An 18,523-nucleotide genomic window follows, 5' to 3' on the forward strand; every position below is an offset into this window, starting at 1 on the left:
TTTTGAGATACTGCATAGCAGCTACACTGCAAAAGGAAAATCATACCACTTATGACTTCTAGGTTCTCCTGCTACTCTATATGCAACCAATACCAAACTCATGACGCTACTCAATACCTACTGCTTTATGTTTATGCATTAAAAGTGAATTAATCTGGGAACGTGCTGAGATTTTGGAGTTAGTGCCTAATGAAGAGTAAGTGAAGTATCAGGCGCTGGGGTTGCCTTTTGCAAAGAACAAGAGACTACCAGATAGAATAAAATCTCTAGCCAAAAAAAGCATGTTTTAGTTACAGCTTAATGCTCAACTCCTTTTCTTCCTCTTTAACTACATCTGGAAATTGAGCTTATATAAGAAGCAATAAATGTCACTTTCAATTTATTTTAACATACATCACAAGCAATAGAGAAACAGGAATTTGCTGTATGCTCTAAACCAGTATACCACACAAGCAAAAAGAGATTTGAGGATGTTTTTTTAACATTAAATTGATCTGTGTGCACACTTTGCAAGGAAACAGATCACATGAATGTAGTATTGTTCTCTAAGAGCTGAAAAGATTCAGAGTAAAAAAAAAACCCCTACTTTACAGAAGAAAGCATTTTGCAACACGTAAGTGTTTACAAAACATTTCCTATTCCTTCCATCTTCAAAGACACATCTAGCAGCTAAAGAACAGTTCAACTCTCTACACAACAGCAGCTTATTTCAAAGAGACATGAGTGCCATGTAAACTGTAGGTACCAGTATTTTTCCAAGAAGAGACTAAAGGCACAACAGGCCAGACAAACTCAGAGCTGAACATCTTAGGAGCACATCTATGGAACTCGGCCAAAAGAAAGAAGCTGAATCTGGGAAGTCATTGCTTTAACCATATATCAATGTACAGATCCCTATCATACACAGAAGGAGAAACAGGAGTACACGATGTTTCTGAATGAAAAGGGAAAGATGAACGCTGAAGTTAGATTTGTCAAGTCAGAATAAGATGAGCTTTCTAGAAGTCCAAAACTTGAACCAAACACATTTTATTTCACTTGCAGATTTCCTTTAAAGCAGCAAAAAAAGTACCCACCAAAAACAAAGTAGTCACCAGAAGACACTGCATTTCAAGGGTTAATACAAGAAAGTTAAAAAAGGCAGTGCAGCTGACTATCTGAAGATGAACCCACTGAACCAGATTTAAGAATCCTACCTTGAAGATGGAGAACATATCCCCTACACCTAGAGTAGGATAAGTGAAAAGGAAGTGTATTTTGATGCTTGGAATATTTGTCAAAAAAACATCTCCATCACTTAAATTAGAAAACTGGCGACATAAAGCAAGTCTTAAGTGTTGGTATGCATTAAGACTTCTGACACAATTTCTGCTCAAACCATAAAGAATCTAAAGGGATTAAACTAACCTGTAAATTTACTATCAAAAAAATCTCAAGCCAAAGAAACCTCAATTATGCAGGAAGTAATCAGAAAACTCAAGGCAAGGATATCCTCAAATCTGTCCAGCTCCCTAGCTCACCCCGTTTTGCCTAGTCAATACAAACAGTTTTGCCAGTTTCCAGGAACAGATTAGTTCCCGGTTTACAATCAGACTTTGTCAGATGTTGCTGGTATCAGTGGCTTTGAGTTTTGCAGGGGGAGATTTTTTCATTTGGATTTATTTTAAGGATTTCACTGATTTTACTATTCTACACATGTTCAGTTAATATAAAAACCCTGTTTCATCAATTATCAGAAAATACACATTGTAGTATATAAAGCAATCTTTTGAACTCTGTACCCCTAATAAATGTGGACTATAGCCTTTAGGGAATATTTTACAGCCTCCTGAAGACAAGGAAGAAGATTTTTGTAAAACTGAAGTACTATTTCAAAGCCACAGCACAGGACATAATGTTTCAGGCAAAAATTAAACGCAGGAGGTTTGAAATCCAATACAGACTGCAGCAAGCAACAAAAAAAGACATGCAAAATAAAGTCAAGAATTATGATGAATTCATGTTTGTACCTCAACAAAACATCTACAGGATGACTATTTTTAAAGTGATGTCGTTGCATAAGCAAAAGTGGAAAGGGCATGTGCATCCAGAGCAAAAAAGTGCTCCCAAATCATAACAGTGCATTAAAGCTTGCCAGACTTTTCTAAGGGGAAGAGATCATCAACAACAACCACCCAAAAAACAAAATGAAACAACGCCAAAAAAACCAAAAAACCAAACCAAACAAAAAACCCCAAACAAAACCAGAAACAAAAAAAAAAAAAAAAAAAGAAAAACCAAACACCTACAACCTAGGAGCACCTTCTGTACTATGTATGAGAGTAAATATAACAGGGATTTGAAAGTGGAGGGGTGGAATCTTCTCAGCAAGCATCAGATACTGAAAAATAAAGTGCTGACTTGTCACAACTAAAAAAATTTGGAAGAGGTTTGACTCTCAGAACTTAATGTTTTTCAGAGCAACAATATTCAGGAAAATGTGGGTTTTCAGGCAGAAAAAATATTGTTATTCCATTTACTACTCAGTTTTCCAAACAACAATAAAGAGAAAAAATACTTTTACTTCTAAAGCAAATTCTGTACATGTACATGGCAATTAAGAATTCCAGTATCTCAGGCAATCCTAAAGTACAGGATATCCACTGTTTTAAGGCTAACTGTAATTGAACATTGAGACAATACTGCCTTAACTCCAGAAGGTTTCTTAATTCTGTGATAGACACAAAGAAAAATCTTACCAATATCTTCTTTGAGAAGATGCATGTCTGCTGATCCTCCATATGTGCAATAAGGAACCCTGCAAGCAAAAAAGGCATTTGGTGCCTCTGTAGGAGATGAAAAGGGGCCTTTTTTTTTCTTCCTTCCTTTTCTGTCTCTTCAGTCACAGACTGGGTCACCTCCTTCTTGATTACCTAGTATTAGTTAGAGGAAAACTGCTTTTTCCTCTTTTCCTCTAGCATTTTCACAGGACAAAGAATAAAGCCTAGCCAGAGAAATAGGCAGGCTGAAAAGGAAATACAAGAAATGCAGGAAGAAACAACACAAAGATTTTGGGGCTCTCTGCAGAAAATTAAAAGGTCAAAGAATGCTATTTCAGTGAAAGACGCATTCAAGGCTGAAACTGATGGATAGACCCCCTTGCTGACCAGGAGGATCAGAAGACATGTCCCAGCTCAGAATAAAATCCAGTCTTCATTTTGAACAAAAAACCCCAACCAACCAAGAAAAGAAAAAATCCCAATCAATTACCAGTGCCCATCTTCCTTACAAGGCTATTTTAACAAAAGGATATAAATCAACTTGAAGCTTTCAAAGCTGTGATACATCTAATTTTCCTTAACATATTTGAAAAATGAAAATGGAGGGTCATTATCCATCACGAAATTATATCTTCACTGGTCGTTGGCTAAAGCAGTATGAAAAGCAATACGAAGTAAGAAAATAAATCTGCGCAGTATTTACGATGGACAGGTAATCCACTCTGAACTCATATAAAAGTACTGAGCAGGACTATTACAGAAAAGCGTCCTGATGAGCACAGGATTTGGCTTGGATAAGGTTAATTTCCTTCACAGCAACTGCACTGGTGCTGTGTATTAGATCTGTGACCAAAACAGGGCTGATAACACAGGGCTGTTTGAGCTACTGCTGCACAGTGCTTACACAGCATCCAAGGCCTTGTCTGTTTCTCACACTGCTGTGCCACTGAGGAGGGGGGGTGCCAAGAAGTTGGGAGGTGACAGAGCCAGGACCAGCTGATCCCACCTGAGCAGAGGGGTATTCCGTGCCACACGGCATCCTGCCGAGCAGTAAGAGCTGGGGAAAGAGGGAGGAAGGGGAGGATGTTTGGAATTAATGGCATTTGTCTTCCCAATAGTTACACATGATGAAGAGAAGGCTGAACATCTGCAAGCTGACAAACAGCAGTGAACGAATTCCTTGTTTTGCTTTGCTGGCACGCACAGCTTTTGCTTTACCTGTGAATCTGTTCTCCCCCATCCTACTTGGGGCCGATGAGGGAACAGCTGCACGGTGCCCAGCTGCCTGCCAGGGTTAACCCAGAGCTCAGCGTCAGCAGCCTTGCTGCCCGAATTCCTGCAGCAGCTCAGTTACAAAGCATTCTCACCTCCCTTCAGGACAAAGGACACCAAGAACAACCCACCTGAATTTGCAAGACAAAGCTGGGCTGCTACAGAGGAGAAGAAATGGGAAGAAGTGATAATAAGAGAGGATACCATCCCTGTAAGAAGAGAGCACCATTTGTGTGAAAAGAAAAAAACCTGCTCACAACTACCAAAATCTCTCCCTTTGGCTTACGAAGTAGACACTGTCTTGTCTTCTCTGGGCTTAGAGGACAGAAGAGAGGCAGTACTTAACTAATGAGAACAATTAAAGATTGCCTAAAAGCCATTCTCTGAATCTTCAGAGAAATTGCCTAACCAGACTATGCCAGTTTAGGGAAGAAAATAGTAAGTTTAAATGATTGCTATGTAACTTTCTTCATGAATTATTCTCATAAGAAATTACTCTTACACTTATTCATCTTAAAGAAAAATATTTTTTCGATATATAACCTATTTCAGTCAAGCAGGAAACTATGCTCAAATTCAATCAAAATATTTGTAAGGAAAAATTCAAACATGATATCCAAATGTGTGAACTGGATTAGCATGTATTTCACATCCACATGTAGCACCAAATCAAACCTCAGAATCAAAAACACCCTCCCATCAAGCAATCCTGATCCATGCACTTGCTGATACTTATAAGGATCAACTACATTCAATCACATTTGCTGGCATCCAGGCATTAACTCAAGAGTTCTAGAAAGGCAAAAAAGTCCCCGTAACTTAAAACTATCCTTCTATCACTTCAGTGATTTGTTTTCACTGTTCATCCATTTTAGATGTGCCTTCCTAAAACTGGTAGCTTACTTTCAAACTAGTCAAATGCAAAGGAACAAACCTCAAAATGGAACAAATATCCCTGGTGCTTCATAGGTAATCATTTAGGAGATTTCTTTGTAACATTAATGCTTTTATCAATTCTTATTTTTATGGTCAAAGTTTTGTCCTAGGTCTGAGAGGCAAGCAGAATTTTTACAGGACAAAAACAACTGACTTTCCTTGTCTTGCTTGTAGAGCATCTCTCATTTGATGAAAACTGAGAACACATGCTTTGTGCATTTGTATTTCTTTCCATTTCAGAATTTAAAGGAACAGATGATTTCATATTCAAGTTCTCATATTTGTAAATCACATTCAAGTAATTGCAAAGTCAAGAACAATTTTAGTGCATTACTCTACAAAGCTTCCTATGGTGCTTCATGCAACCTGAAAACCTACCAACTGAACACTTAAATGGAGTGTAAGAGGGTGAAGTTCACAAATATTCACAACAGACTATTCCACCAAACACCAAGTCACGGATTTGGAACACAATGAATTTTTAGCCTCAATCTTAATTTCTTGCCCCTAAGAGTGGGGAAAGAAAGAGAAGGATTTCTTTCTCCTAAAAGAGACCATTTCAGACTCTCTTTAGTCTGAACCCAAGTCTTTGCATATCACTTCAAACACCACTGTTTTCTGGCACTGCTTGCTTAATGAAGTGTCTTGGAGCACTAGATGCTTTTCTGTTCTCAGCTAAGTTCTATGCTCTGAAGAGACTTGCTTTTTAAGACGTGTGACAGCAAGCAAATCTGAACAGAAAAAACCCATCATTTCACTTAGATGTTCCTCTACAAAATGAGAACTTTATGTTTGAAAGCTGCCCAGATAACTAGATGATGTGTACTAGGAAAGAGAACGGTGCAAGTGCAGCTACTAAGTATTTCTTCTACAAACAGAATTTGTGTTATTTTACTTCTGTTACTCAAATAGCCTTAAAGCTTGTTAAAGATTATATCACTTAAGAAAAAAAGAAAATTAATCTATTCATTCTAGTAACCATATGGGAGAAGAAGGAAGCTAAGATACATCTTTAAGGATTAAATATAAAAAGCCCAAAGCATATTGTGAAAAACAAAGCCCAGGTTTACCATAACACATCTCTAAATACAGCTCAGGGACCAAAAAGATTAGAATACACAGACAATACTGTAACATTCCAGACTCTGAGCCTCAGATACCACAAAAAACTGAAAAGGACAAGGGTCAAACTTTTATATAAAAGACAAGGAAAATTCAGCAGCAAAACAAAAATTTTGCATTATGTGACTAGACAAATAAAAAATTAGTTTTTCAGCTTTGGTTAAAAAATGAAAAAAGGATTCTGTACATACATAAAGATGGACTGGCTTGACACATCTCTGAAAGAATCAGATCTCATACTGGAGAGCACTAAATTGCATCTTTCAGGTATTTAGTTTTTTTTAAAAGTGTAACAAAGCTCTAATTAAATGTCTCTTGCTAAGAATAAAAGCATGACTTCCCAACTTTGCTCAAGGTAAAGAACAACGAAACTCCTTCTCTTAATACACCGTGCCAGAAACTTGAAACAAAAATGATTTCTAGCTATTAACTATAATTTTTTAGACACTATAAATGCTAATTTAAGTGATTTGACCTTGCATAGTGAGACTGCTCTCCACATAGGAGAAACTTCAACCTCAGCAGTTTTTAAACCAAATTACTAATTTCTCTGTTCTCACAGGAGCATTGTGGAACTACATAAACACCTTTGAAAATAATTACTACTAATAATAGAAAAATAAGCCCAGCCATTCAGAATCCAAATTTTAAAAGCTCACCATGGTTTTGCAAGCAAAACTATTAATTACAAAAAGTACCATAAATTATACGCATTTAATCCCACATCTTTTGAGTATTTGTAGGAGGAGAGCTGGTAATTTAGAAGTTAATTTAGCCACTTTTCACCTCTAGAAGCTGGCACAAACTATTCTAAACATAACTATGTCTCATCCCCACTGTAACCAAGGTCAAGGACAGTATTTAACAAAGTGGCTTAACTAATATTTGGGTTCTTCTACATGTTTTGACAAAAAAGCAGTTTTTCCCAAGGTAAAAGAGTTACAGACCAATACTCTAGCTAATGTTGTCTTGGTAAACTGAAATATAGGCATTATTAAAATTCCCTTTCCACACAATAAAAAGCTTACTCTGAACTCAATGAAATCAAAGTGAACACAGTATGAAGCGCTGAAATATGTAAGATATTGTGAAGCTGTGACTTACACATTTAGAAATTAAATACCCACTTGCATTTTCCAGAAATACCCATAGAAAACCACAAACCAAGTCTCTCCCATTCTTCCTCATTTTCTCCATTGCTCTACATCAATGAACCTTTCTTTAAAATTTTGCTTGGTAAATAGCTTTTATTGTTGTATACCTGAAGAAAAAATTACTCTCCTAATTCTAGCTGAATATAAGGACACTACCAGCATAATCAGTAACTTGCAAAAAACCTCTTTGTATAATAAACACTGCAAAGAGCTACACAAGCCCTCTTCAGTAGCCAAGCAGGAAGTTCTGTATTTCTTCATGTCAAAGATCCTAGCAAGTTCTATCACTGTATGAGTAAAAATTAAGTTAGTTTCACAGAAATGAAAAGGGATATTCTGACAATTATTTTAATGCAGTTAAGATATTTAATAATTCATTTTAATTCTGTTGGTAAAATAGATTTCAAAAAGGCAGTAATTTAAACACTTCTTAAATGTTAGATACAGTTCAGTTATCCTGTGGCTGGGCATTCACATGCCTAGATTTGTATAACATCAGATAACTGGAGGATATCACTTTAGATCTTAGAAGCTCTGATTTTAAAATACCTCACTATGTATATAACAGACTGTTCAGAATTAATTTGGTTCTATTTCAGTTAATATTTTCATGTGTATAATCCATGTAATATATGAAAAAAGAAAAACTTAGTAACACCTCCAATAATATATGTTAGAGGTATCATTTCAGAAGAAAACTCCTTCCTTCCTAATGGCCTGGATTCCTCTCCCTCTCTTAACTCTTCATTTCTCAAGGATTATGGGCATTATTGAAAACACAAACCAAAACAAAATCGAAAACTCCCAACTTTCTCACAATGAAGTTGTGTGATCCTACACGATGACAAAACAACTGTGTCACTCCCTTCTCATTTCATGTCTTCTTGTTACCTGTATTTTGTAGCCAAAAGGGTAAGAATAAATAACCCAACTGGTACTACTGCTTAAATTGTAGGGTAAAAAAAGTGCATGCACTGGGAAATCTTCAGGTTGGTCTCAGAAGAATTGACACTTAAATTACACAGGAACAAATCTATTGATGCTAATTCTGCACACAATCTGCCAGATGCACCTCCCCCTATAATTCTGAAATTTTAAGAAACTGAGAATTTATACATAAGTAAAGGCATATTCATTCTCCCTTCCCTATTTTCAATGAAAAACCACTCTAGTTAAAAATTGCAGAAATTTATTTTAATAAGAAATCTAAAACATTAAGGCTTGCTGACACCATTTTCCCATCAACACTGAATGGCAATCTAGTACAGGTTCTACTTTTACAAGTCATTTACAACAGTGTTAAGTAGTATGTATAAGTAATGATTTTTAGACAAGTTGTAAGTAGTATGTATAAGTAATGATTTTTAGACAAGTTCATTAAACCACAGCACGGCAAATTCAGAGGTAATTTCTTCAAGAAGCTCTAACCCTTTCAAAAAGGGTATTACTTACTGTGATGAGCTGCTTATCACCATCTTTTCCTGCTTCTTTTAGCTTCTGAATAGGTTCCTCCGATGATGGCAAGTTAGTGCATTTTGATGCTAATGAAGGATTCGACAATGGAGCCCTTGAAATACAAATATATTTCATGTTAAAAAGGGAACTGCTTATACACGTCATGCTAGATACTCAAAACGTTGTGATTAGCACAAACTCTACCAAGATGCAAATCCAAATTAATTAAATAAAATACAGTCCTGGTATATTTTAACGTGCAAATCAAATGGAAAAACAAGGAAAAAAAAGGATTAATCAAAAACAGTTTGTAACTAGCCTAATTACAAGGGTTTTTTTGTTTCTGAAAAAAAATTTATTATCAAGTGGGTAGGCTGGCCTCAACATTAACACCAGCATTTAAAAGAGGCACTATCAGAGCATGACTGATGGTGCCTAATGCTATGTATTTCCAAAGTAAGATTTAGGTATCATACATCAGGCTGCTAAAGGAGACCATGTAAATATATTCTCACAAATCTAAGTCAGATGTCAAATCCCTACAATTCAAACTTATCCTCTTCTAACAGGTGGCAGTGAAGGGAGGAAGACCCAAGGAATAAGTGCGTCGGTATCACTGCAATCTTACTCAGTTTAAACCTCTCCTTGTCACAGCTGAAAGAAATACTGGAAAATAGAATAAACTATCACCAAAACCATTCTATGAACTTGCTCCTATATTCAGGGGGAAAAAAGTGACATTTGTTCCAGGTTTGGATAAAATTCGTAGAGATTGCCAAAGCAAAGCACACACAAAAATACACATACTTCAACTAGGTATTGACATATTTTTCTGCTTCTGAACAAATTTAATTGTGGCACCTCCTGTAGCACAGGCAGCAGGTTAATCCAGTGAGCTTTTAAAAAAATTAACTCTTGCCAGACATTTTTAAAACAACATTTTGTGCGAAATCATTACACAGGGGTAATTTTTTTATTCCACTCCTGTGCCCTAAAATTTGCCTTATGTAGCTACATCAAAGTTTGCCTTTTCCTACAAAGCCCTAAAGAGAGCTACAAGGTAGATATGCACACAGGTAACAGATTACTCTATTTTATGGTGGGATTACCACAGGAAGAACGATGGCTTAAGTGTTGGATATCATACAGAAAGCAGGGTAAGAAAGGTCTCAGAATTAGAATATATATCCAGATAACAGTAAAGCAATACAAGCTCATTCAGGTCATAATGGTAATAAATGTAAGTATATACCATAAACCTGTTTGGCAGTTGAGAATAAAAGTAAAAAAAAAAAATCAAAGTTATTGCAGTGCTTATCAATACATTTTAAACCACTCATTTAACTAGTTTGCATCTACCTTGTCAACCATCTTCTGTCAAGTTCCACAGAAGCAGAGTTTTCCAACATGTACAAAAGCTGGTTAGTGAGAATTGTTAATCTGGCCTCAGAGAGGTGTACTGAAAATTACCTGAAACATTTCTTCTTGTCCCCATTATGAATATAGAAAACAGTAATAACACACTGGCCACTGCTGCTGCTCAAGGTATCAAGTACAAAGAAATTTTTGTCTTAAGCTTGTAATTGTCTAAAACCAGAGCCTATGTCAGAACTGCTCAAAAATGGTAGCAGTCAATGTGATTAAGGCTAAAATACAAACTAGAATTGTAAGACAAATTCAGCACTAAGAACTTTTTCTTTTTAAAATGGCTGCTGACACCTTCCTTTCACAGCAATCACAAAATTCTGAATTAAACCCCCGCCTCCTCACCTAAAAAAATTCACACGTACAACACTCCCATAGTACAAGGAAAAGAAAAACTCCTCCAGATGTAAGTGAAATAATTCAGTACATGAAAATCACGTGGCAAATCCTTCCCCAAGTCCCTGGTTCTCATCTGATTTGAGGAAGAGACCAGTATAAACGTTTTTCCAACTCTGTTAAATAATACTTTTTGAAATAAATGTGCAGCTACAAATATCTTGATTATTTTCTTAGCAAACTAAAAACATGCCTAAACAATGGGATAAAATGAAAGTCTGTTTTTACAAAGGACAAGTCACTTATTTGAAACTGAAAACTGAAGCTAAGAGAAAACTGCTTTATAATGAATTCTCTCCTAAGTCTATCCATACAAGGTTACTGTAATTTCATAATTAAATACCATATTAAATACCATACCTGTTCTCAGATTCAGAAGTTTGACCTGTTACTGAAGTTTGCATCAACTGTGTGGGAGCCAAATCTGCAATTAATCAAAGATTATAACTTTATAATGAAGTTTTTAGTTGCAAAAGAAATTTGAGTTACACAAACAGCGATTTTCAAAAAACATATTCAAAACAATTTTGCAATCTGTTCACGGCCAATAAAAAATATTCAAGTTTGAGGCAGTATTCGTGTGTTTCTCCAAGTATATTTAGAAAAAAAGGCATTTTTCTCCTTCTTCTCAACATTTTGACAGCAGTTCTGCAGGACAGTTTGCCAGAAGCTAAACAAAGCCAGCAGTAAACTACACAGGAGTTTAAATATGTTTATGCTGACACACATATAAATAGCTGTCTATATTTTATTAGAATCATAAATGTACAGTATCCCCCCATCTGAGGCATATTCTAGCACACTTAAGGAAAAGAAACAATCAAAAACAGCAAAAGAAAGAAATTTTTTTTTAATTCTGTAACAGAAATTAAGAGTAGTCACTCTTCAAAAGTATCCTACAATGACAGGCAAAAAACTCCAACTATTTGGTAAAGCTAAATAATAAAACAGTGCACAGTGCAGGGTCAGATTTAAAAAATACATGAAAATCCCAGAACAAACCCCTCACCACTAAGAATAGAAAAAAAAAATAACGAAGAGACAACTTAGTGATTTATTGACAATATTTCTTAGTCAAATGTACTTCAGTCAAAATATTCACATCACACTCATCATAAACTTTTACAAACTGCATTCACATGCTGATAAATGAAGAAATAATAAAAACAGGAGAGTGATTACCCAATCAATAATCTGGTTAAGATCAAGTAGAAAAATTTAGAAGAAACAAATGTAGATACTTATTCAAAGGAAACAGAGCAGAGAATTAACAAAAACCAAGCCAAGAGAAGAAGCCAACAGAAATATGCAAGTTTTACTGCTTTATTACATGGAAAAGGAAAGAATTTGGTTGGGTTTCTCCTCTTTCCTACTCCACAGCCCAGAGAAGAAAGTGCATTTCAGTGCTGCTCAAGTGGCCCTGGGTGTGACACAAAGGAACACAAAACCCTCTGGCCAAAAGTTGCAGCTCCTGAAGTTTAGTTCTGCACCAGCTAAGCCTTACTCTGCAAACCATTCCACTTAATGGGAGACTTATCCTTCCTACAGAACTGATCAAACCAAGTGGAGAAATCTGCAGTACACAGTTACCTTGAGGTTCACTTTCTCTGGGTTCCTTTTTCAATTGTTTTGGTGGTCTAGGAGCTGTAACACACTTTACAGGGGAACTTTCCGGACTCGATTCCAAATGTAATCGAAAGTTCTAAGCAAAAGAGAAAACATTAAATTAAAAAATGTCTAAATTATTCAATGCCTTTAACCATAAAACCTCTAATTGAACTAAGTATTAAAAGGCATCAGTTTTATGTTAATTTAAGCAGACAAAATGCAACTTATTAGCTAGTCTATACTGAAGTTTGTGATATTAATTTAGAAAAAAATCTTTTTCATTTTATATATAAGCTTGTAAAATATTTTCTATAGAAATGTTATCCTTAAAATCCTAAATTTTAGTAGAAACACATTCAGATAAGGAAATGAGAGGAAAACAAGTTCATTTACTCCCAAGGTGTAATACAGCTTTGCAAAACAAAACTGCTAGAGAAGCTGAAGCGTCCATATGAATCCATACAACCTTTGGCTCCAGCACAAAATTTTATTGATCATCATTTAGTTAACAACAGATTCTAGGAGGGTGGAATCAATTAATTTTTCAGCTTACTATCACCCATCTATAACAACACAGCAGTAAATCTCTAATACATTAGAAAAATTTAAGTTACTGTAAAAGAAAGCCATTGTTCAAACAATTCTGAACATGGGATTCTCAGAAAACAGAATAGATTTAGAACACCCTCCCACTATACACCATAATTAAAATAACTTACCTCATCTGGTCTTGGCTCACATAAATGTTTTGTCAAGTTAGGCAACAGACCATTTTCTGCACCTTTCCTTGTGGGCTGCTTTGTTTCTAATGTTACTTCTTTAGCTTCAGCTCTTTCAGATGAAGGATGTGATTTCTCCTGTGCACAAGTTGTACTTTCATTCTCAAAGAGTCCTGTTGACAGCTTGCCTTGTGCCTTTGAAAGCTCTGCTTCTGCAGCCATTTGACTTGCCTCTGAAACTTCAGGGAAATCTTTTAAAAAAGGAAGCCTGGGGACATTTGGAAAATTTGAATTACTTTGCTTCACATTACTAGCTTTCAGCAATTTAATTTTGGTCCATTTAGAGTTTTTGTTTGAGGAGTTATTTCTGCCATTCAGAGTGCATTTGACAGGCATGGCTTTTTTGCTAGGGAAAAACCGTTTGCACTGAGTACTTTGACTGGGTTCTTTCTGAGTAAGCATTTCACTTTGCTGCAACTGTGTGTCATCGTGCTTTTCTTCTGCTTTGCTATCCTCTGCATTAGGGGAGTCTTTCCTCACTTCTACTGTATCTGACTCAATCTCACCTGCAATTTCTTCACAAAGTTCAAGGATGCTCACCCTTTTGGATTTTGCATCATTCTCTGGTTGATCAGCCACATTTGTGTCACTTACAGATGGCTGTGAAGTATTTTTTGGTTTTGTACTGGGTTTTATGTTCTGATGTGTCTGTTGCTTTTCCTTAGATGCTGTAGAATTTGGCTTAAGAGAATCAGTTTCCACTTTCTTTGTGTTGCTAGAATTGGGAGACACAGAGCCCGTTTGGTCTTTCTTGACTTCCTCAAGACTCTCAGCAGGACATGACGAGGATCCTTGAACATTTTGTTGAAGGCTACTGGAATTATCCTTTTTATTGTCTGCTTTACATTTTTTCGCTTTCAGAGAGCTGGTCACTCCTACACGTATCTCTTTATCCTTGTTTGTATTGTTTGGCTTTATCTTTGCGTTTTTCTGTTCCGTTTTCCCTCCAGCAGATTTCAGTGGTTTTGCTGCAACGCTGGGAGTGTGTTTTTTTGCCTGGCTACTGTGCTTAACTACTGGAACTTTTTCTTCTTTAACTTCTCTGCTGCGCAGGGATCTTGCTGGAACATGCACATGTGTTAACTGCTGCAGTCTCTGTGATCTCCTCATTACTGGCTCGTTTGGTGCAATTAAGCATTTTGACTTAGGAATTTCTTGCACAGATTTCTTCTGGCATACCTCCTTATTTTTTGCAGATTTAGGTTGCTGCTGTTGCACTGTTTTGCTAGGTATTGTTTTACTATTTGAGTTGAGTGCTGATGATCTTGTAGTCATGCATGTTGCTACTTCAGGTTCATTGGTGTTATTACTGAAAGAGTCAAATAATATTTTTTTTCAGCATCCAGAAAGTACAATCTGTTGTAAGATTCTTTTCATTCCTCCTCTGCCTCTTTCTTTTCTTTTTAAAAACACTAGATCTTATACTTTCACTATTTTTGGAATAATTTGCTCAAGAATTATCCCAAAAAGGCGTTCACTTCCATCTAGTTACGCTTAAGTGTTGTATTTAATGTTTTTTATGCATGGCAAAACTGAACTATGAACCCCAGCTAAATGCTTTTTAACATTTCTACCAGTTTTTAATCACTGACCCTTGTGACTTGCAAATGAAGTATGAGTTACATATATAGATAGATAATATTAGATTTATTTTTGCTTCAAAAACTTTTTTGAAGGAGGTCTTTCTGGATTTCAAGGCACTTAGATGGTTCCAGGGAAAAATCGTGTAGCAGTCAGCATACATACTGATTTAAATCTGATCTCCCTTCTAGCACTATTTAACTATTTACTGAATCTTTAACTCAGATTCCCTCTGCTTAGATTGTTTCTGCACTAATGTAGTCTAGCAAGATAATGCAGAATTATGTAATTTTTTGTCACTGACCTGTTTGGTTTGACAGAGGTTTTCAGCACAGCTTTCTCCTGCGCTGCACACTGACTGGGCTTTGATTTATTTGAGCCATGTTTTGTATCCGACACTTCTTTTTCCTTCTTTGACAAAGAGGGTTTGCTGTTCTTGTCCAGCTTTGGACGTTTAGCAGAAGGTTCTACTAACGTAGACTTCCTTTTCTGAGCTGCCATTTCTGCAAAAAAACAAGCAACTCAGCATTGAGACTCTTTGCCAAATATCATATATTTCCATTTTTTATATATTCACTTTCCTTTTACAGCCACATCATGCTGTGATCAGAAAGTAAATCATTAAAGCAATCTCAAATCAAATGACACTCATTTTACTTACAGGTTTTTACAAGAGGCAATCGATGTTTAGGCCAAAGTAACTTATCAAGGTGTGACAAGAGCATTCCTTATGCATATGCTTGCAAACAGGATGTTTCATGCCACCTATGAAGAACAGAAAATGTTCATGCAGTAAACACTTCACAACTTCCAATTCAAGACTGCATTTCCACCCTCTTCCATCCCCTCAAACAATGCTTAGCTTTAGAGTTTCATTGATAAGGAGCTAAAAAAAAAAACCCAAACCAAGAATCAACAAAAAACAACAGACAAATTTTATTTTTTATTACCATAGCTAACAATTTTTGGCACTTTGCTCTCTTAAGTGCTGTCCTTTTTACCTTTTGAAACGTGGCAAGTAACAGTACAATTCAAAAGGAAGTTTCTCAGTCTTTCACCTTCTCCAGAAAACAGTGTGCTGCTCTCTTTCAGAGCTGGCAAAAAACGTGGGGCTGCTGTCAATCCTGTGCTTCACAGCAACAGGGAATAAATCCATTAGACTCAGTTACCAAGTTCTGTGGCTGCTACAACAGAACTTCACAGACTCCAGCAACCACCTACAACTGATCCTTCTAATATGACTTAAGCTACAAATCAGAGATGGAAAGGCTAGAAAATAGCATTGTTAGAGACATTTGCCTTGGGCAGTTAAAGACAATGTTTTCATGAGAACTGAAATGATGTTAACGATGCAGAAGTTACTCTGCGCAAGTCTGAGAGCTAACAGAGATTCTTGAGAAAAATATCCTCACAGATTTGGCTGATCATCCCTTTCATATACATTTCTGACTTGTGAAACTTTTCAGTTCCCTTATTTAAAGACACCGTTATTGTATTATTATATAAGTAATAATTGTTCAATAAAGTTTCACTAAAAACTTCATAAAATAAAGTTTACTGGAAGATTCAGGGGTCAGAACTTCCACATCACCTTTTTCAATCACAAATTACCTATTAATTTTTGTCACTGACAGACTTAAGGATTATATAGAGATTTCTATAAAACTACATTGCTTTTCAAACCTGAACTGATGCTAAATATGACACATTTTTAAGGTCAAACATGAACAATTCACCAGTTTTGTAACACAGACCAGACACTTTCAGTTAATTATAACTAAAGTACAACTTCAGTATTGACAAATGTATGTCTTTCTCCAACAACTTTAAAGATATTTATGTTAAGCTCCTTTTAATAACTCATCATTATCCAAAAGGAAAAAGCAAACAACTGCATTTTTTCTTTTCTTTAGACTTTATATTGTCCTTAACCTCATTTTCATTTATCCACTTATGAAAGCATTTCTAACCATGAAAAACTTCTAATTTTGTCAAAAAAGCTGGTGAAAAACTCAGATTCCAGATACCAGTGCTGTCTTCTTTCTCCTTTAAAGAAGATACATGATAAACAACCCATCTTTGAGGTATAAATTTTTTAACTCTACCCAAGAAAGCAATCTCTAACAGCACTTTTTGTGGTGCTACTTTCATGTCTCTCCCTAAGGACTAGGTGGTAGAATTGCATGCCTACATTCTAATAGCTCATGACATCTCCCAAGTCTATGGGTTTCCACCAGTCAAAGGAAACCCATCAGAGATGCAGAATGGTCACTCGTCCTGAAAACAGCAGCCCCAGCGGTTGAATAGGTCCTTGGTCTCTTGGAGAACAACACCGACCCTCCGAATCTGAGAATATCATGACACTGCATACACCTGGACCTTCTTTGGATTTTTGCAGACATGACAGGGCACACTCGTGAAAGACTCAGAAGTACAAAACAGAAAGTACAGAACTTCCCTCGCTGGTACTCCTTCTCAAGCGACTAAAACATACACTCTCCTCCCACGGAGCTCTTGAACGTTAATTTCTTTCCTGCTAATACTTTGTACAACAGAGCAAAGTCTTTTCCAGACATTCCAGAACTGGCAGTCTCTGCCCTGGAGAAGTCACCCTCGAGTAAAAGCCGGATTATGGAAAGCAGGGAAGACACAGAAGTGCAGGAACAAACTAGAACGCGAGCAAAGAAAGGACTGGTGCAAGAAATACGGGGCGGGGGGGGGGGGGACCCGAAAACAAACCCAAAAAATCCAAACCAACAAACGAACAAATCAGAGAAACGCGAGCCGCACAGCTTGCAGTCTTTAGAGCAGGGGCTGAGGCAGGTTGCCCACCAGCTGGACAGGGCGCGGGGCTCTCGAACCTGAGCGGTCCCGGCTGAGGGCCAGGGCAGCGCCTGGCAGCCCCTTCGGCACAACTCAGGACGAAGGGAAGGGAAGGGAAGGGAAGGGAAGGGAAGGGAAGGGAAGGGAAGGGAAGGGAAGGGAAGGGAAGGGAAGGGAAGGCCTCCAAGCGTGGCCCGGTGTCAGCCGCCCCAGCGCCCCGCGGTGACAGCCCTCCCGGGGCAGGGCCTGGCGGCGGGACCCCACTCCCGGCCGGGAGCTCCCGCGGCCCGGCCAGGGCCGCCGGGGGAAGGGCGGCGGTGCCGGGATAAGGCCGGGCGCCCGCCACGGCTCCCCGCTCCCGAGCGGGCACGGCCAGCCCGCTCCCCCCGCGACAGCGGCGGGCAGGCCCGAGGAGGAGCCGCCGCCGGGCTCTCGGCCCCGGGCGGGGGCGCGGGGGGCAGCGGGCACGGGGCAGCCGGGGGTGACGGGACCCGGCGGGACACGGGTGGGGTGAAGGTGGGGGGAGTGTGGAGGAGAGCAACTTCCTCAGCGCCCCCTCTCCCACCCCACGGTCTGCCAGCGGCCGCTTACCTCGCGAGGGTGTCAGCGACGTGCCGGCGCTGGCGGAGGCGGCGAGCCCGAGCCTCGAACCCGCCCACAGCCGGGCACCGCCGCGGCGCCGCCCCGTCCCGCCCGCCCCGGCGCGCCGCGCCCCGCCCGCCGCCGGCCCAGCCTCCCCCAGCGGGGATGGAGCATCTTCCGGCGGGAGTCGGAACGGGCAGGGCGGGAAGCGGCGGGGTTCGCGCATGCGCAGCCGCCTGTGAGCGGGCACCAGTAAGGAATGCAGAGACGGGACTAATTAAAACACGCATCTAAGGACTGGAGGGGCTTTACTAGAGCGCCTATTAACAGGACTAGGGGGAATAGCTTCAAACTGAGAGAGAGTAGGTTTAGGTTAGGTATTGGGAAGAAATTCTTTAATGCGAGGCACTGGAACAGCTTGCCCAGAGAAGCTGTGCATGCCCCATTCCTGGAAGTGTTCAGGGCCGGGCTGGATGGAGCTCTGAGCAGCCTAAGAGACCAGCACCTCCTGGTCTATTAGGAGGTGTCCATGCCCACGGCAAGGGGGTTGGGACCAGATGATGTTTAAGCTCCCTTTCTGGCAGCAATGTCCCAGTGGCTCAGCCTGCTCACACTGTTGGGCACCCGAGCC

General features: G+C 38.6%; 1 protein-coding gene across 2 annotated transcripts in view; it reads right to left on the reverse strand.

The window, feature by feature from the left end:
• The window catches only part of ESCO1 (establishment of sister chromatid cohesion N-acetyltransferase 1), a 33,004-nt gene extending 15,020 nt beyond the window's left edge, over positions 1–17,984 (reverse strand). For both annotated transcript variants that reach the window (XM_058035436.1, XM_058035444.1), the window contains exons 1-7: positions 17,902–17,984; positions 15,149–15,252; positions 14,792–14,990; positions 12,847–14,215; positions 12,110–12,221; positions 10,880–10,943; positions 8,696–8,810 (exon numbers count right to left, since the gene is read on the reverse strand). In XM_058035436.1, the coding sequence (XP_057891419.1) occupies positions 8,696–8,810; positions 10,880–10,943; positions 12,110–12,221; positions 12,847–14,215; positions 14,792–14,988 (1,857 nt within the window). In that variant the 5' untranslated portion in view covers positions 14,989–14,990; positions 15,149–15,252; positions 17,902–17,984. The remainder of the gene's footprint in view (positions 1–8,695; positions 8,811–10,879; positions 10,944–12,109; positions 12,222–12,846; positions 14,216–14,791; positions 14,991–15,148; positions 15,253–17,901) is intronic.
• Positions 17,985–18,523: the final 539 nt, after the last annotated feature.

The sequence above is a fragment of the Melospiza georgiana genome, chromosome 1 (assembly GCF_028018845.1).
Source record: "Melospiza georgiana isolate bMelGeo1 chromosome 1, bMelGeo1.pri, whole genome shotgun sequence".
NCBI classification, from domain to species: domain Eukaryota; kingdom Metazoa; phylum Chordata; class Aves; order Passeriformes; family Passerellidae; genus Melospiza; species Melospiza georgiana.